Source organism: Paralichthys olivaceus, chromosome 22 (assembly GCF_024713975.1).
Source record: "Paralichthys olivaceus isolate ysfri-2021 chromosome 22, ASM2471397v2, whole genome shotgun sequence".
Lineage (NCBI taxonomy): Eukaryota > Metazoa > Chordata > Actinopteri > Pleuronectiformes > Paralichthyidae > Paralichthys > Paralichthys olivaceus.
Window position 1 is genome coordinate 6,860,465 of NC_091114.1, and position 19,798 is coordinate 6,880,262.

The 19,798-nt window shown below is 41.7% G+C and overlaps 1 protein-coding gene across 1 annotated transcript in view; it reads left to right on the plus strand.

Moving 5' to 3' along the window:
* The window catches only part of dnah2 (dynein, axonemal, heavy chain 2), a 53,983-nt gene that overhangs the window by 23,368 nt on the left and 10,817 nt on the right, over positions 1–19,798 (plus strand). Inside the window, exons 41-76 of the mRNA XM_069519222.1 lie at positions 107–232; positions 1,191–1,409; positions 1,861–1,978; positions 2,602–2,738; positions 3,889–4,026; positions 4,267–4,425; positions 4,532–4,684; positions 4,795–4,886; positions 5,037–5,232; positions 5,739–5,963; positions 6,057–6,161; positions 7,035–7,223; positions 7,581–7,666; positions 7,917–8,047; positions 8,265–8,414; positions 9,296–9,463; positions 9,601–9,761; positions 10,472–10,611; positions 11,781–11,913; positions 12,478–12,617; positions 12,932–13,142; positions 13,240–13,356; positions 13,632–13,773; positions 13,930–14,099; positions 14,337–14,453; positions 14,550–14,714; positions 14,828–14,950; positions 15,044–15,192; positions 15,354–15,420; positions 15,917–16,067; positions 16,173–16,321; positions 16,485–16,618; positions 17,572–17,716; positions 17,863–18,062; positions 18,864–18,990; positions 19,365–19,551. Coding sequence (XP_069375323.1) covers positions 107–232; positions 1,191–1,409; positions 1,861–1,978; positions 2,602–2,738; positions 3,889–4,026; positions 4,267–4,425; positions 4,532–4,684; positions 4,795–4,886; positions 5,037–5,232; positions 5,739–5,963; positions 6,057–6,161; positions 7,035–7,223; positions 7,581–7,666; positions 7,917–8,047; positions 8,265–8,414; positions 9,296–9,463; positions 9,601–9,761; positions 10,472–10,611; positions 11,781–11,913; positions 12,478–12,617; positions 12,932–13,142; positions 13,240–13,356; positions 13,632–13,773; positions 13,930–14,099; positions 14,337–14,453; positions 14,550–14,714; positions 14,828–14,950; positions 15,044–15,192; positions 15,354–15,420; positions 15,917–16,067; positions 16,173–16,321; positions 16,485–16,618; positions 17,572–17,716; positions 17,863–18,062; positions 18,864–18,990; positions 19,365–19,551 — 5,320 coding nt within the window. The remainder of the gene's footprint in view (positions 1–106; positions 233–1,190; positions 1,410–1,860; positions 1,979–2,601; positions 2,739–3,888; positions 4,027–4,266; positions 4,426–4,531; positions 4,685–4,794; positions 4,887–5,036; positions 5,233–5,738; positions 5,964–6,056; positions 6,162–7,034; positions 7,224–7,580; positions 7,667–7,916; positions 8,048–8,264; positions 8,415–9,295; positions 9,464–9,600; positions 9,762–10,471; positions 10,612–11,780; positions 11,914–12,477; positions 12,618–12,931; positions 13,143–13,239; positions 13,357–13,631; positions 13,774–13,929; positions 14,100–14,336; positions 14,454–14,549; positions 14,715–14,827; positions 14,951–15,043; positions 15,193–15,353; positions 15,421–15,916; positions 16,068–16,172; positions 16,322–16,484; positions 16,619–17,571; positions 17,717–17,862; positions 18,063–18,863; positions 18,991–19,364; positions 19,552–19,798) is intronic.

Genomic DNA, 19,798 nt, shown 5'->3' on the forward strand with positions numbered 1-19,798 from the left:
CTATCTACACAGTTAAATCATAGGGAAACCAGGATCTATAATTCCTCCCTGTGAAATGAGCTATGAGCATGCTATCATGAATGACTCTTCCTCTCTCTCACCCCAGATCCTGTTAATGGCTATGAAGGACATGAACATTGCTAAGTTGACCTCTATCGACGTGCCCCTGTTTAATGGTATCACCCAGGACTTGTTCCCTAATGTGGAAACTCCCATCATAGATTACGGCAAGGTAAGTTGATTTAGGTTGGCTGTGTTCCCTTTTCTTCATTTGCAAAAAAAACTGTTATTTCTCTTCTCTGAGCAATTGGCTGCAGAACTAAGTACAGTTCAACTGCAGTTCATTTTCCTCCCGAGGATATCCTGAGAGCTGTCAGCCTCTAATCTCCATTGTAACACCAAAGTACATATAAAAACAGCTGTTACCAATGCTGAAACTCAACATTTCGACGTCGATGCTGTCACTGCAGCTTCTTGCTGCTGTAAGGTTCAAGTCTTCCTATTTTTTGTCTGGCTCACTGTCTGTCTTCCACCAATCTGTCTTAATGCTCATTTTAGCACTATAGTCAACATCTGGTAGCTCAGGAAATATAGATATTCCAAAAATAATGCATCGAATAGTTTTTGAGTTACTTCACACAAGTGCAGCAAACATAAAAATAGCCGAAATGAAATTTGCTGAGACCCACTAATGCATTTAAAACAGCACCAGTTCTCCACATATGCTTGCACACAGGTTTTCAACTTACAATTCTTGTCATGTAGGTTATTCCAAGCATGTTGGAGAACTTACCATAGTTCCTCTGTTGATTTAAACCGCCTTAGTAGTTTCTGTCTAGTCATGACATAATGATGATGTTTAGATGATGCTTAGATCAGAGATCTGTGTGTAGGGGAAATCTGAATCTGAGAGCACAGATATGTGCACAGAAGCAGCATGAGGAGACGAAAAGACAAATGAAAAAAAAACATATCTGTGGGGGTCAGATCATCCATAGCTGCGGAATTAATCAGTCACGACAATAAATGAATGAGTTGCCTCTATGGTGGTATTGCATAAAGGATTAAGAGTCATATCAACATCGCAAATGTTTAAGACACTGTATATATTCAACTTGGCATGACCCAGGTACATCCTAGTCAGTACATCATAAATACACCATCACTGAGTGCCTGTCGTTTTGTTGCAGTTGAAGGAGGCCATAGAGGCAGAGCTTCGTCACAGCAATTTCCAGGTGACTCCTTTCACCATGACCAAAGTCATTCAACTTTATGAGACCAAAAACTCCCGACACTCTACCATGCTGGTGGGAAAAACAGGCAGCGCTAAGACTGTTACCTGGAGGACCCTACAGAGGGCGCTCACGACCCTGCACCGAGAGGGAGTGCCTGGCTTTCAGCTGGTCCAGGTGGGTGTAAATTAAAATAATTCAATATAATTTACTGGTTGTACATAGTCTCAGTTTGACGGGTGTATTCCAGGTACCTCAATTAAGAGTTAATGTTGATTTATATATACCCACATGTTCATGCAAACACCACTATACTGTATGTGTACTGAAATACACACACACACACACACACACAGACACACACACACACACACGAAGATGGATGTCCTTTCTCTCTTACCTTAGCTTCATTGGAAAAAGCTGGAAGCAAAGTTGACCAATGAAAATTGATTCATGTGCTTGTTCTGTTCTGATCATTTATTAACCATAAGGTTCAGCAAAAAGCTAATGTGTTATCATACTTTTTCAGCCTTGGAAATTTTCATTTGACATTAATACACACTAAGTTTCATCTCTCATGTTTGTTTCATTATGTTCTCTTTCACGCCTCAACCCTTGCACACAACAGAATTATCCTCTGAACCCAAAGGCGATGAGTCTGGGAGAACTATATGGAGAAAATGACCTCTCCACCAATGAGTGGACTGATGGAGTGATGTCTTCTCTCATGAGATCAGCGTGTGCAGGTACTGACACTAAAACACTAAACACTGCATGCACTGTAAGTGAACACACAGTAAGGACTGTTGATTCTTAATAATTTATGTTATCTCATAGATCAAAGCTTTGGCAGCTAACTTTGCTTTGACTGCAGCCTGTGCTCTGTTACTTTAAAGTGTATCTTAAGCTGCTTTGTCAACACATTTTCTTTGTCTGCTGCTCTGGAGAGCTGTTGATATGGAGTGCAGGCAACCTCTCCTCATCCATCTTACCTCAGGCTTACTGAAACAGTTCCAAATGACACTTGGCACCACACCCATCTTTTTGACGTCATAGTAACCCTCCTCTGAGTCCAGGATGAATGCTGGGATAAGCTTTTTTTTCCTTGTCAGGCTGTTGTAGTAAAGCTGTTAGATTTTTTTTACACACAAAAAACACAGAGCACACAAACTCTTTTAGTTTTGACCCAGGTTTTTTTGGAGTATACTAAATTAGTATAACCAAAAACCTAAAGGTTGAAAGTTTTTTTTTCTGTAACATTTAAATGGGAAGGTAAACTGTTAAGCATTCCACAAACAAGTTAATCCTATTGTTTTAAAATTGTAATCAAAAAACACTTTCTGAACACTGTCTCTTCTTCATGCTTTAGATGAGAAATCAGATGAGAAGTGGATTGTGTTTGACGGGCCTGTCGACACGCTGTGGATAGAGAGTATGAACTCTGTTATGGATGACAACAAGGTGCTCACACTCATCAATGGAGAGAGAATCTCCATGCCTGAACAGGTGAGGACAGAAGTCAAAACGTGACTGATGTTTTCACTGATCTTTTTAAAGTAGGAAAAGCTCTGGTGTGACATTGACAGTTGCTGTGCTCAATTCTGGTGTCCCAGTAACTCATTGCAGTATGACAACACCATAGACTGTATATAAAAATTGATGACATGACCAATCTCCGAAAGTTAAAGCTAAAGCACCAGTACAGGACATAAACCTGCCTCTTCCTCGTTAGTCAAAACTCAAAAGTCACATAAATTTTGGTTTCCATCAAACTTCATGATTGACAGCTAAGACTGACTTGTGATTGGTCGAGCATGTGTATCAATGGGACCTAAATGGCATCCAAACATCATTCATTAGATTGTTTACATATGTTTTTCCAAAGGCTTCATGGGAACATGTCGATGAAAAAGCTTTTTTACTGTAGGAACATGTGCACATTGTGCTTGGTATTATGGTGGAATTCATATATTTTAAAACAACACACATCGAGATATTGCCAAGATCCAAACGGGGAGTAGTCTGCCAAACTGAATGTGTTGTGTAAAATTTGTTCTGGGCAGAAGCTAAACATTTACAAATGAAACCCACAGGGCTGTTTTGGTTTCTGTCTCTTAAATCTAAGCAAAAGCACCAAGACAGGGTCGGATTAATGGCTCACAACAAGAGAGAGAGAGCCAACACTTAGTCGGCTTGATTCATTGAGATGAGATTCTGGCTCGTGCAAGACCTGGAACAAAGTGTTAGCCTTGAAATCATCACTGTGTTTGTGAGCTTTACTTGATAAAAGAGGGGGAAGGAGCTGTAAATATAATTTACTTCACAAACTAAGGAGCTGAGGAACTCGAATGTCCTACCTGCACTTACTGACAATAACTAATGTGCTTGAATCATGGATTTAAGTTTATTGACTTGAAAATATCATGGCAATGAAATGTACCTTTTACTATAACAATGATATGGTGTTATACATTATTGTTGATGGTCCAAAATGTATTTAATAAAAAAATGCTTTTGGTGAAACAGGTGTGTGGGAGAGGCAGGAGTATTTCAAAAACTGCGAAATAAGCTCCCGCCCAAATATATAAAGACATAACTCAACGAAATCTTATAAGATGTAGTCAATCATTAACATTTGTGAATTCTTTTGTCTCAGGTGTCTCTGCTGTTTGAGGTGGAGAATCTGGAGATGGCATCTCCAGCTACAGTGTCTCGCTGTGGGATGGTCTACAATGATTACACTGATCTGGGCTGGAAGCCTTTTGTTCAGTCCTGGCTGGACAAGCGACACAAGGTACAATGCACTTAGTCACAAGTTACTCTTTTGGCTTTGTTTTGCTGCAGGTGCTGTGCTGGCGCAAACAAAGTTTTATGCAAGTTTCTTCTCATGCAAGTGTATTTCTTTGCATCTATACCTTTAACTTCCTGATCTTTTTGTTAAAGAGCACATTTAAGAGAGGCAAAAAAGAAAACCTTCATCAATAAAAGCCATTTGCTGTTACTCATTCTCCTCCATTGCTCCATGTCTCCGCAGGCTGAAGTCGAGCATTTGAAGAGTCTGTTTGATAAATATATGGAGAGCACACTGAACTTTAAGAAGTGTAACTGTAAGGAGCTGATCCCGATCACTGAGCTGAATGCAGTTACCTCTTTCTGTCGCCTCTATGACTCTCTGGCCACACCCAGCAACGGGGTAACATGTTTGTTTTCTGGTGTAACTGTCTTTTGTGATTAAAATAAAGCCAAGAGCTACAAACCTCCACCACATTACAATAGCAAATAAATGTCCTTCTCTCCAGGTGAATACTTCAGACACAGAGGACTTGGGTAGGATGGTGGAGCTTTGGTTCATCTTCAGCCTCACCTGGTCCGTATGCGCCTCTGTTGACGAAGATGGACGCAAGAAGATGGACATCTTCCTTCGAGAGATGGAGGGCAACTTCCCCATCAAGGTCCTCTGTCCAGCAATAATGTTTTTTACACATGTTGGGAGTTTAGAATTCTGACTGACTCTGTCTCAGACACCAACGTTCTCTGAATCTTTTTTTGTAAACTCTTTCAGGACACAGTTTATGAATTTTTCGTGGACACCAAGAACAAAACCTGGGCTCCCTTTGAAGGGAAGCTGCCGAAGGGCTGCCGCTACAATGTCAGGTAGGAAACCTTTTTTACCTAAAAGTAGCTGCTGTACACATATAAACTGTATGTGTATGTGTTATCCCCTGAATTACCTAATTACTAGATGATATGACCCTCGTAACATCTGCAATATATCTGTATCTTTCCCTTTGCCCTCTCCTGCAGTGATCCATTCTATAAGATCCTGGTTCCTACAGTGGACACTCTGCGCTACAATTTCCTGGTTAAGGCTCTGGTGTTGGCTCAGTACCCAGTGCTACTCACTGGGCCGGTGGGCACAGGTAAAACGTCAGTGGCCCAGAGTGTCTTGGAGAGCTTGGACAACAAGTGGGCTGCCCTCACTGTCAACATGTCTTCACAGGTTGGTCTGTGTTTGCTTTCAAAAATGAAAACATTGTTGGAAAGAAAGATCATTTAGGCTGATGCCAAAAGTTCCAGTGTGTAAGATTTAGGTAAAAGGGATCTATTAACAGAAATTGAATATAAAATAACCCTAGTGATGTTTTCACTAGTGTGTTTCAACTAAAGTGTAGGAATTATTGTTTTCTTTACCATAGAATGGCCCTTTATATTCAAATAATTTATATTCACATCGGGAGAGGGTCCTCTCTAAGGAGGCTGCCATGTTTTTTCCAGTAGTCCAAACTGGACAAACTGAATACCTCCCACAGATTCTCTATCATGTTCGGAGGGTGAAGTGAGGGGCATGCAGCTGCAACATACAACTTCACCACTAGATGTCGCTAAATTCTACACATTGAACTTAATGATGTTTCAGAGGGTTCTTCATCGGAAAAAACACTTGTAAGGTTCACATTGAAAAACAACGTTTTCCTTGTTTTTCTCTGTTTTCTCTGTTTTCTCCAGACCACCTCTGATAACATCCAAGCCATAGTGGAGAGCAGAATAGAGAAGAGAACCAAAGGCGTGTATATGCCAGCAGGTGGGAAGCGCCTGCTTTGTCTCCTGGATGACCTCAACATGCCAGCCAATGACCTTTTCGGCTCCCAGCCACCGCTAGAGCTGCTGCGCCATTGGATCGACTACGGCTTTTGGTATGACCGCCAGAAACAGAGCCAGAAGTTCGTCAAGGTGAGAAAGGGTGTTCAAATCAGGGTGGGAATGAGGATTCTACTGTTAGATAAAGATAGAATCGCCCCTAATCCTAACACCCCTCTTTGTCAGGACATGGTCTTGCTGGCGTCCATGGGGCCCCCTGGTGGAGGGAGGACTCACATCTCTGGCCGCTTACAGAGTCGATTTAACCTCATCAATATGACCTTTCCCAATGTAAGTGATGTTTCTTCTCTCTTCTGTGTTGTCCTGTCTGACATTTCTCCCATACCATTAAATTATATTGATATAAAAAGACACTGAAGTATATTAAAGATTTAGATACATATACAAGATTACAAATAGTGTAGTTTTGTGTAGTGTTGCTAAATGAGCCACAGCTTCTGTTTTTCATTTTTTGTGTTTCTTCCATCCGCCTGTGTATTTAAGATAATCTTCCTGGCTGTTTTTTTATCCTTCATCATTTGACGACTGCTTTTTGTCTCACTTTACAGACGTCCCTCTAAAAATGATAATAGCTGTGATGATAATGATAACACACCCAGGAGATTATGATTGACTGAAAGGTTGCATGCAGATGTTTCCTCCTGATAATTTTCCACTTCCCATCTGTGTCCTCTCTTTGTTCTCATTTTTTCGTTGTTTCTTTGTCATTTGGCATTTTGTGCTTCCCTAGCTTGATCCAGTCCATCTCAAGATCTCTCCATGTCTCTTTTTTGATTATGTTGCAGCGTTTCATCTTTGTTGTTGTGCCCCTTACAGCCTCTCCTGCTCCATCTTACATCTGCCTGTTAGTTCAGCCCTGTTCTTCAGAATTAATTTCTTTTATCCCTCTCTCCATTCTCCTCCTCTCCACCCTACTTCTTCGACACATAATTTGCTTCTGAAACATTGGAGCCATGTCGTAAACACTTGACACTAGAGTTGCCTTGCCTCCTGAGTGTGTGAAGTGGACAACCTGAATTGGAATTGTTGCACGCTTTAGAAATATTCCCACTCTGGCATTCTTTCCCTTGATCGCTAAAGCTTTGAAATGTTGGTATCTTATTGGCATGGCTTCATCATTAACATGTCCATCTCTCCATGCAGGAGTCGCAGATCAGGCGGATCTATAGCACCATGATCAACCAGAAACTCCAGGGCTTTAAGGAGGAGTTGAAGCCCATTGGAGAGACTCTTACTCAGGCCACCATAGAACTGTATCAGGCTGTTACAGAGCAATTTCTTCCCACTCCTGCCAAGACACACTACCTCTTCAACCTCAGGGATATATCCAAGGTACACAACAAGACATATACTGTAGCTGGATTAGATTTAGTGTCCAACAACACACAGTGTACTTACACCACCTAAAATAACACGTTTTTTAAGAAAATGCATCAGGAGTTGGTTTTAAAAAAAGGGCTAAAGAAAACATTTAGCGTCACATTTCAGGATACCCAATATAATTTGCTATGGTGATACATTTTCTTGAAATTAACTTCATGTTAAGTTCCATGTAACCTGTTTAGTTATGTAATTTAGGTAACAATGGCTTGAGGTTATGTAAACATCTCTGAAAATTCAAAATACTTCAGTTATGTCCAAATTAAGATGCTATTTGAAATCTTTTTCCTCCTGTTCCACCCCTACTAGGTGTTTCAGGGTCTGCTGAGAGCTCACCCGGACTTTCATGATACCAAAACCAACATCACTAGACTTTGGATCCACGAGTGCTTCAGGTAACCAAAGACATACTTTTCACCAGATATTTAAACCTTTTCGTACTCATATGTCATATTTACCATCCGTCTGACCTGATATTAACTGTGTCATGGTGTTTTATTTTCCCTTATCTGAAGTCCAGAGTGTTTTCTACTTTGTTCTATTTTAGTTTTGTCCATATGGATGCTTTTGTTGTGTATAGACTGTATACTAGTTGTATAGTATAGTATAAAATAATATAGTATAATGCTCTGATGCTGATTTCAGGGTTTTCTCAGACCGGCTGGTAGATCACAGTGACATGGAGGCTTTTGTTGCTTTGATCGGAGAGAAACTTGGTTCAAACTTTGACCTCACCTTCCACAGCATATGCCCCAACAAACAACCACCAATATTCGGTACAGTCATTACTGCACACACACACACACACACACACACACACACACACACACACACACACACACACACACACACACACACACTTACTCACACAGGTCCTGTACATGAAGAAAGTAATATCAGTCTCACAGGGACATTGCTGAGTGTAAAGTGTGTAAAAAAAACTGTGTCAATCATTATGCAACTGATTACTTACTGTGTGTGTATGTGTGTCAGGTGACTTCCTGACTGAGTCTCACGTGTATGAGGACCTGCTGGACATGAAGGGTATCAAGAAGTTCATGGAAATCAAGCTGGAAGACTACAACCTGACACCTGGCGTAGTGCCCATGAGCTTGGTGCTTTTCCGAGACGCCATTGAACATAGTGCGTCTCAGTACAAAACACCCACATATTTTTAAATGGACAATATACAGTGCATAAAATTCCCTTGATGGTTCAACCCACAGTGCCCACTCATCACATTCTGTCCAGTCAATCCAGTACATTACCACAATCAATATAAGAGCTCCTCATGTGCTGCACTCGGACGGCTCTTTGCTGTGTTCACTGATGTTCAGTTTTTATGATTCAGGCCCAGTTTGAACCTACTTTGAAAAACACCGCATGGGGTTCAGCTAAAAGCTGCCCTGTAGCTGAAAGAGCGAAGGCCTCTCAGTACCAGGCCACACTCTCTACACTCTGCTGTCAATGTGCCACTTTACCACACGCCAAAGCAAATCAAAAGCCGTACATTACTATAGAAACAACATAGAATGACACTCGGTTGTGTGTTTAGTTGTTTTGTACATGAAAGCAGGGATCCCTTTTATTTGAACAATTATTCACATATTTGAACATCCCCATTATACACATATGCCCCTGCCGATGTCACTTGAAAAGAAACACTAAATATAATTTACACATATGTACCTGTAACCAGATAATGCTCATCCCTTTGTTGTACTTTCTACCTCTATTTGTATAAAGTTCAATTATAATCATCGATCAACGTTTTACCAATGTTAGAACAGATTGCACACTAAGATAGTTTGAAAATACACTGGAGAAAAAAATCTGGAGAGATCCATAAAATATCTATAGATAAGCAATTTATCGAGCTGATATGAGGACAAACATGAGAATATTTGTATAAAATCCTTGCCAGTTGTAAGACCCATCAGATGATAATTATTACAATACTGTAAAAAAAAGATTTGAGATTGAATTTGTGACATTACATTTGTAATATTTTTGTGTTTCCACAGTAACCCGTATAGTACGTGTGATCAGTCAGCTCAGGGGCAACATGCTGCTGGTCGGAGTTGGGGGCTCTGGTCGGCAGAGCCTGTCAAAGATGGCCGCATCCATCTGTGAGTACCAGGTATTCCAGGTGGAAGTCACCAAGCAGTACCGCAGACAGGAATTCAGAGAAGGTGAGATCAAGCACACGACCCGCACCTTCATAGAGTTTGAGGAACAAGGAAAGCTCAAAACTAAGAATGATTAAAACGAGCATTGACTCACACTTTTTTTTGACACATTACCTTTTTTTGTCTGTCCTTGTGTTCAGACATCAAGAAGCTGTATCGTCTGACTGGTGTGGACAACAAACCCACTCTCTTCCTGTTCAATGACACCCAGCTCGTAGATGAATCATTCCTAGAAGACATCAACAACATCCTGAGCTCAGGAGAGGTGCCTAACCTCTACAAGCAGGATGAGTTTGTTGAGGTCTGTATTGACTGTATTGTTTTATTTATCTCATGAAGCCAATAGGGAACAACTGGGTGGTTTGAATTAAATCCGATTTGTCTGACCGCAGAGGCTGACATAAGCCGTTTTCAGACATTAACTCACATGTGAAGAATGCAGCAGGAGATTGTCAGAGTCAGACCCGTTCACAAGAACAGGAAAATCTCCCAAACATTCAGGTGATGGGTAGTGTCTGGGTTAGTTATTTAGAAGGCAGGACATGACGTTTAAAGTCTGCTTCTGAAATCAGCGTCGGCCCATATCGCCAAAAGCTTTCTCGTTGTATTTCCAAGATGACATCTTTGTCGGCATCTTCCTCATGTGGACATTTTATCCTTTTATTTATCCTGAGATATTTGTCTTGTTGTTTTTTTCTCACCCCTGCATTCATCATGTGTGACATTGTACTGCTGTAGTCTCACACAGGCTCACTCTGACATTTTTCCACAAATTGTCCGAATACAACTGACACTAACATTTACATTCTCACATTCAGCCCCACATGAACATTTCACGAATATGTCATTTTGTGTATGTCTGAAAGTAGTTTTAGAAAGTAACATACAGCGTCCAAACTCATCTACTATGAGATAATGTGCTTCTATTGATCCTTGGAGTTTTTATACAATCACATCACAAGTCAGTTGAAACCTTATTCCACTCCTCATAACATGTAACTTTGCCTTTAGGTGTGCAATGCTCTGTCAGAGTCTGCCAGGCAAGACAAGGTGGTGGAGACTCCTGACTCCTTGTTCAGATACCTGATAGAGCGAGTCAGGAACAACCTTCACATCGTGCTCTGTATGAGTCCAGTGGGAGAGCCCTTCAGGTAAATTCTGATACCCTTACGTGCAACACTGTCATGCAATACCTCCTTTTTCATAATGTCCTTCTCCTCTTTTCTCTCCTCTCCTTCTGGTTGCTCTGGTTTTCAATGCACAAGGTCATGGAAATTAGCACATTGTGAATCATTTTTACATTTTAATTAATTTTTTTCAAAGTTAAATACTCGCCTCACAGTAGTGCTAGTATAATGTCTAATGTCCAGTTCTATATCTATAGCGAGACTTCTACTGTTATCTAATATTTGTGTTGCAGCACAGGCTGATTGAAGGGACCCATAGCTTCTTTGTATCATCTAACAAACAATCTTAGAATAATTTTGCTGTGAAATTGTCATATAAAGAATTGATAAAATAAGAACGATTTTAAATCAACTAGTGGTTGATGTCAGCTGAGATTGACTCTGATCCCCTTATGACACACAAAGGATAAGCAGTATAGATAATGGATGGATGGATGGGGACCTCCATAGGGTTACTGTTTAACACTGAAACATTTTTAATTGCTGACTCACACTTGGGACTTGGAAAATTCTGGGCCAGCTGTCTGCACACATACAGACATAGTACGCTCACAGATGGACTCACATTTTCTGCTTTTCATTCTCTGTATTCCTCGTCACACACACATTTTGTTTCACAAAATCATGTCTTCCCTCTCAAGCACTGATGGTCTGGTTGTAATCAGTGGCACCGGGTAGTGGTCACATAAAAAGCTGCTAACTCTGCTCAGTGTCCTTGCAGGAAGCATTACCCAGAGCTAGTCTCCATTCTCTGTGCGTCCTGGCCCTCTGACCACGAGCTACTAGCAGGATTCATATCTCATTGCCAAAGCTCAGGGAGCCCTGGTGCTGAACTCACAGACTCACACTGTAGGTCTGGAGAATTATCCTACTGTGGAAATTAGTGTGTAAAGAGCTTTTGTGTCAGCCAGTGATATTCACATCCATCTGAAAAAAAGAGGCAAAAAACCTGCATTAGTGGGAGTGACTTTGTAGTATTTCCAGGGTTCATGATGGCTTCATTATTCTCTTCAGTGTTCTGCCAAATGTACCTGCACTCGTTCACTGACCCTGTGTCCACAGGGCTGTAATGGTTATCATTAAGCTAACAAATTATATGTTATTCAAAGTCAAGAATTACTGTTTGCCAACAGAAACCGCATTCTCCAGTACCCAGCGCTCGTCAACTGCACTACCATTGACTGGTTCTGGGAGTGGCCCAAAGACGCTCTGCTGGAGGTAGCTCAGAGGGAATTAGACAGACTGGAGCTTGGATCCATGGAAGAGGTGAGGCATGCACACACATACGCATAAACATACATTCTACATGCGGGCACTTGATTTCACATGCTTGGTGTCCATCATACATCCTCATGCAATCTCACACATGAATATAGTCTCAAATCATTCTTAAGGATAGCTGTGTGTGACTGTGGTGTCGGCCTGTAAGTCAGAGAGATAGAAGGGAGAGCAGGGTCTTCTAAAGTTAGTTAGAGTTGAGAATGCTTAGAGAAAGTTTATAGTACATCATAGATGCAGAACAGCAACACTACATTCTGAATTGTAGTTTTGATTTTAGAACATTTTACATAACAACTGACACAAATGTGAACACCAACTGTATTTTAAAGCAGCATAGCACAGCTCACAGATGGAGTGCAGGTTCAGGGCACGGTCACACATGTGATCAATTCCTGAAGACCTATTAAGCATTACCACAAATTGCATTTACAGAACTAGAAGGGCCCTCAGAAAGCATTTGCCTCGGCCAAGGCTGATAATCATAGACGAAGCAGTAAATAATTTGGCTTGCGACTATTTGAATGCTGTTGTCGCTGTGTGATTTTGCAGATGCAGACAAAGGTTGCTGGTATCTTCGTGACCACACACCAGTCGGTGGCACAGGTCTCCCAAAAGATGAAGCTGGAGCTGAGACGACATAATTACGTGACACCCACCAACTACCTGGAGCTGGTGACTGGATACAAAAAGTAGACACCTTCTAACTTCCTCCTTACACTCGTTCTTCTTTTCAACTCTCTTCATTTGTGTTTTTCTGGGTGGTATAGATGGTTAAATAAAACACCATGTTGGCCCTGTTGTAGGCTCTGAGTGTGAGTGTAGGTACAGGTGCTTGGGGTTCTTTGGGTGTTACACTGTATTCATCAGAATACAGCTAGGAGCAATACATTAATCTGGTTCACTGTAGTGTGGGATTTTGTCACTTTATAGTCATCTGTCGGTCACAGTCACCTTGTCAGTCATCTGATCGTGCATGTAATTTTGTGTGTGTTTGTGCGTCCAGGCTGTTGGCAGAGAAACGCCGTGACCTGGGGGAGCAGGTGAGCAAGCTGCGTAACGGCCTCTTCAAGATCAGTGACACCCGGGAGAAGGTGGAGGCCATGTCGGTGGACCTCGAGGAGGCCAAGAAGCAGGTGGCAGAGTTCCAGACGCAGTGTGACGCTTACCTGTCCGTCATCGTGCAGCAGAAGATAGAGGCTGACAAGCAGAAGAAGGTAAACTTAATAGTTTCACCAAAGTATTCATATGGTTAATATCCCCATGGTTTATATTTGAAGGGGTGGTTTCATTTTCATGTGTGTTTGTGTTAAGGTGGTGAGCGCCAACAGTGAGAAAATTGCGGCTGAGGAGTTGCAGTGTAAAGCGATGGCTCAGAATGCTCAGAAAGACCTGGACGAGGCCCTGCCTGCGCTGGAAGAAGCTATGAAGGTACATCAGTGTCTTGTTGACTGTTTTTTGTATTTTATTGTATTTTTGGGGCTTTTTTTGGCCTTTATGTTTAGACGACAGAGAGTCCTTCCATCTTCTGATACTTTGTTGGGGTTTTGATTTATATTTATTGAGTAATAATCCATAACTAGCACTTGACTGGTCCATTTGATTACAGGCTTTCTGTCTGTTAAATTTAAACCTGACCCAGAGAGCAGCTTACCTCGCCTTCTCACATCCATACATCCTCTTATTCATCCTCTTTTTTCACACAGGCTCTGGGGTCCCTGAATAAAAAGGACATGACAGAGATCAAGTCATATGGCTGCCCCCCAGCGTTGGTGGAGAAGGTGATGCAGGCCGTCATGACCCTCCTGGGAAAGGAGCCCACCTGGGCAGAGGCCAAGAGACAGCTGGGTAAGAGAAAGCAACAATACAGATTTCAGAGTCTGTCAAAGAATCTGAGTCACTGGGAAACTGAAGTACTCCAAAAATGAACACCAGAGTGAAACCCGACTTGGACAAAACAAATGTGTTTTTTACGTTTTTCTGACCGTAAAATGTTTCTGGCAGGTGAGTCCAGCTTCATCAAAACGTTGATTAACTTTGACAAGGATAATATATCGGACCGTGTGCTGAAGAAGACCGGTCAACACTGCAATCACCCCGACTTCAAGCCAGAGATCATTGGCAAAGTGTCACTAGCTGCCAAGTCCCTCTGCATGTGGGTGAGAGCAATGCAGGTAAGGGGGTCATAGCCACACACACACACAAACACACACACACATATTCCCACTCCACATCGTTCCATTAAATTTCATGGTAATCCGCCAGCACTTCATGTGTAATCCTGCTAAATACCAGACACAGATTAAAACATTACGGCGGTGGTAATAATGTGACTCCTCTGTTGAATGAGCATAAGAAAAGTCGTTTAGGATGCAAAACTAAATCCATGGATGTGTGCACTATTCCTCCAGATGTATGGGTGTATCTTCAGGGTAGTGGAGCCGAAGCGTGCACTGCTGACTACTGCCACTGCCGAGCTTGCTGAGAAACAGGCTGCGCTGGCAGAGGCCCAGAACAAACTACGAGAGGTATGGAGCTCAGTGCCTCTAGCAGTAATCCTTAAAGAAGTTTAACCATTAGTCGTTTATGCACAACTGGACCAATTTAATTGTGTGTGTGTGCAGGTGGCGGAAAAGCTAGAGGAGCTGAAGAAGCAGCACGGTGAGAAGCTGGCCACGAAGGAGAGTCTGAGGAAGAAATCAGATGAAATGGAGGTGAAACTGGACCGAGCCGATAAACTGGTGACAGGACTTGCAGGAGAAAGGGTCCGCTGGGAGGAGAGAGTCGCTGTAGGCCACACACACACGCACACATGTTTGGGGGGATTAAAAAAAAACAATCAGTATAAATAACACACTTGGACGTATGTTACCTTAGTAACCTGTATATGTGTATGCTACAGGGTCTTGAAGAGAGCATGGGGTATCTTGTAGGAGACTGTTTGCTAGCAGCGTCTTTCCTGTCCTACATGGGGCCCTTTCTTTCAAACTACAGAGATGAGCTGCTAACCATCTGGATAAAGGAGGTGAGCCACAGACACAAACACACACCGTGTACTTCATCTACTGTTTAGCAACTCAAGAAATAAAATATCCCATTTCAATGTCTCTCTGCTCAGGTAAAGGACGCAGAGATCCCGTGCTCACCAGGGTTCAGTTTTGGAGTTTTTCTGTCCAAACCTACAGCAGTGAGGGACTGGAACATTCAGGGTCTGCCCTCCGATGTATTCTCTACTGAGAATGGAGTTATCGTTACCCGTGGAAACCGGTCAGTATATGAAGAGCGAATATTTTATTTAAAAAATTTTAACAGAATAGCTGCAGTCCAGTGAGATCACTAAATCGAAAGGTGATGGATTTGATTGTGTTCACTGTATGAAAGATGTTTGATACTGTAAACACAAGTTCATTTCTTTCTTTTCTCTCAAGATGGCCACTGATGGTGGACCCTCAAGGCCAGGCTCTGAAGTGGATCAAGAACATGGAGATGCAAAGAGTGAGTCTATGCAGATCTTACATGTATTCTGATACTCTCCCAAACGTATTGGGTCTTTACTGGAAGAGAGTTCAATTCCTTAAACAATCATGTCATACTCAAGTGTCTGCACAGGACACAAAAACAGAGAACAGGTCAGATTTAACAAATATGTTTACAGTTAATATTATTCACTATTTCATATTCTATTTCATATTTATTGCCACTGATGCTGAATGGAAATGTTAAATTGCAAATCTTTTTGTCCAATAAGTTGTGGGAGAGTCAGTGGTGCACAGTTCTGCACACAGTTATGGAATGTAAAGCAAGTTAGTCATCTTTTATATAATTATGAGATGTGTAAAACATGACAGGACAAATTAGATTACAGAGGGCCGCCACAGAGGTAATTACAGGGAAACTCTGCTATAAAGATGCTCTAAATATACTGACTACCTTATTAAATAAAATGTATATATGATGAATTTCACTCTGTCCTCTATGTCCATATCTACAGGGTCTGAAAGTAATAGACTTTCAAATGCCGGACTACCTGCGTGTGCTGGAGAATGCCATCCAGTTTGGGTACCCTGTTCTGCTGCAGAATGTGCAGGAGGAGTTGGATCCATCTCTCAACCCAATTCTCAACAGGTCCCTGACTCGGTTCGGTGAGTCGCACGCATTCACATAACAAAATGTCAAGTGATAAAGATTTCTGAGGAAATCCTTCAGCAAATTTTAAGGGTTTGTCTGAATCTATGTGTTTTTACCAGGTGGTAGGCTGCTGCTGAAGCTGGGCGATAAGGAGGTGGAGTACAATCCAGAATTTCGTTTCTACATCACCACCAAGCTGTCGAATCCCCATTACACGCCTGAGATTTCTACAAAGACCACCATAGTAAACTTTGCTGTCAAGGAGCAGGTGTGTATGTGCATGTATCTGGTTGGATGAATTCCTTTTGCTTGGTTTGACTGTAGTTCAATATTGTGTACTTCCCTTCATGTGTGTCCTCATTTGTGTTTGTACATATGTGACGCTTACTATAATTTTCTATCTTTATTAATGTGTGTGTGTTCACATGCAGGGACTGGAAGCCCAACTATTGGGGATTGTGGTGCGTAAGGAGCGTCCAGAGCTTGAAGAACAAAAGGACTCTTTGGTGATCAGCATCGCCTCTGGCAAGAGAAAACTGCAGGAGCTGGAGGATGAGATCCTCAGGTTGGTTGGCTGGCTATTTATGACATGTCACCTTTTTAGAGATATTGGTTTCACAGAGTGGACAAAATGTAGTTCATATGAAATATCAAAATATTGACTCCTTTCCACTTGCCAGTCGAGGAGCTTGCTTCTTTTTTTTTTTTTTTTTTCCACGGTGCGTCATTTTCAACGTCACAAATGCACCGACACCTGAGGCACTTTCTCACATCGCTTTGTAGCCAAATTAGTGCGTTCACCTGGCTGTAACGTTTCCATCGCTGTTGACCGATGCCAGAGCCGATAAAAACCCATATCTACTGCAGAAGTATTGACCTGGGAGTAAAAGACGATTATATCCACTCCCAGTGAGTTTTTTTGACCAGTGGAAAGGGGCACTGATAAATAACAATTACTTGACCATTGGATAACACCATACCTACCATTACTTTTAACCAAGTAACTTTAGACAAACTTCAGAGACAAGTCGTGCATATGAACTTGTTATGTACGTTACTTAATGTAAACACAACAACTACTTCATACACCTTTCTACAGTGATCTGATTGTTTCACAGAACCAGGTAACTTAATTAACACAGCTAGATTTTTGGCCACTCATATAAAATAATAATGTACTGTACTATATATATACTGTAATAATGACTTAGCAGCAGTTTAGTAACAGAAAATCTGAGCTGATCTCAACAGCTAATCTTCATTGTACAAAGGTCCATGATTAGTCTTTTAAAGCAGTTACATGGTTTTCTTTTTATTCCAAATGTTGAAGAAGGAAAGAGTTTAACCCTTCGAGTACTTTTTTCTGATTTTGATTTATTTCATTACATGTGTCACTACTTCTCCCTTACACTTTTGTGCTTGCAAACTTTTTTTCTCTATGTCTCTTTTTCATTTATGGATCTATCTGTGTAGTTTTTATTCATTTGTATTGGCGTGTGTGTGTGTTTCCTCGACAAGGTTGCTGAATGAGGCGACTGGCTCCCTGCTGGATGATGTGCAGCTGGTGGACACCCTGCAGATGTCCAAAGTCACCGCCACTGAGGTTTCCGAGCAGCTGGAGAGCAGTGAACAGACTGAAATCAAAATTGACTCTGCTAGAGAGGTTAGTTGTAGGGATGAAGGGGTGGGGGGGTGGGTTATTTTGATAAACTTAAAAAAAAAAACTAATAGATATCTGTGGTTTTCCTTGTGCGTCATTATGTCAGCACAGAGTATGTCTATATACCCTAAAGTACTGTGTCTTTACAGGCCTACCGCCCATGTGCCCAGCGAGCCTCCATCCTCTTCTTCGTCCTCAATGACATGGGCCGTATTGACCCCATGTACCAGTTCTCGCTGGATGCCTACATTAACCTGTTCAACCTCAGCATAGAAAAGAGTAAGCGTAGCCACAAGCTGGAGGAAAGGATCAGCAACCTCAATGACTACCACACATATGCAGTGTACAGGTGAGCAAAGACACATCGACATCATCTCTGTCCACACGCTGATATGTGGGGATGAACTCCAGTCAATTGATGTTTTTGTATGAACAGAGAGTGGACGAATAAGATGTTGAAATGTTGTGTGTAAAAGAGCTGGAGCCCTTCCAGACATTTATGAAGTGAAGAAGAGTTTTATTGCAGAGTTTGCTTTTCACATGTGAAGAACGCTGCAGATTCACAATGAATGGAAATTGTCCGGGACATTCATGCAAGGGGCTGCAGAGATCATATGTTGTTGTTCATAGTGCACTGACACCAGCGTCAGCCCTTATCACAAAGCTCCTTAATCTCATTGTCTTCTGTATGTATGAATCCTTTTTTTTTCCCACCCTGAGATATTTGTATTGTTACACTTTTATCTCCGTCACACGTTGAAGAAGCCATCAACACACCCACTCGATTGCTGTGAATTGACATTTTCCTGTTGTATTCTCACACGGACTCACTCAGACATTTTTCTAGGGGGCTGCCTGTAAAAGTTCTGGAAAACTGAGCTACGGATTCAGACATTTGCTTACTCACATACAGCCCCTCTGGAAACTTTCAAGAAAATGTGCAGAGCTACTGACTCTGACTGGACTTCGGTGCACTTCTCAAAGCAACTTCTGAGACATCTGTAGCAATTGTGTCCTTGACAAAGACGTTTATGTCATAACTTATTGGTTCAGCTCATACATTTCTGTAACAGCAATTAGATTCCCTTACTGTGTCAGTGGACGCTCGGTGACTCAGTGTGCCTAACAAACTCATCGTGTTATCCTACAGCTATGCATGCCGTGGTCTGTTCGAGGTCCACAAGCTTCTCTTCAGCTTTCAGATGTGTTCCAAAATCCTGGAAGTGGCTGGCAAACTCAACATGGATGAGTACAGCTTCTTCCTCCGTGGAGGACTCGTAAGAAAACACAGAACACACGCACAATAACATCCTGTCTTTACCTAATCCGACTCTGCATAATCAAACCCTACAAAAATGTTGTCCCAAAAGACATTCCACTCTGCAATTTGATGTTGAGCCATGTAGAAGTTGTTCTTCCCCTCAAGGATAGCCCCTTCATTCATCATGTATTTTCCCAAGCTTGCTGCCATTTGGAAGCTTTCATAATAACGTTTATTATGCTCATTTTTGTAATATCCCAGAAACTGGCCTCATACTGTATGAGTACTGCGCGGGATGTTTTCTATTTTTGCTGCTGAAAACAGCTTGTGGATTGATCCGCTGATTGAAGGATAGCTTGACTCATGATAAACTGCTGTGTGTGTTGTTAGGTACTTGATAAGGAGGACCAGATGGACAACCCCTGTTCCAGTTGGCTTGCAGACTCCAGCTGGGACCACATCACAGAGCTGGATAAGCTGCCCAACTTCCTCGGCATCATGACGTCTTTTGAACAGTACCCCCGAGACTGGAACATTTGGTTCACCAGCGCAGAGCCAGAGAATGCCACATTACCTGGTCTGTATACGTTGGAGGAGGTTTTGCTTTGATCATTTCTTATTGATGAAAAGTTGAAGCTAAATCTTCCAGAAACCTGAGTTTGTTGGTGTTAAAGAAAGGCAGCTTTTCCATGCTGCTGTGCACTGACATGTTTTTATTTTTGTTAAAGAAAGGCATCAGTATTTTAAAATGCTTTCTGTATTTAACTAATAGGGTCCTGCTGTGTGTGTATGCAGTATATTTAACCCCTATGATACTAAATGTA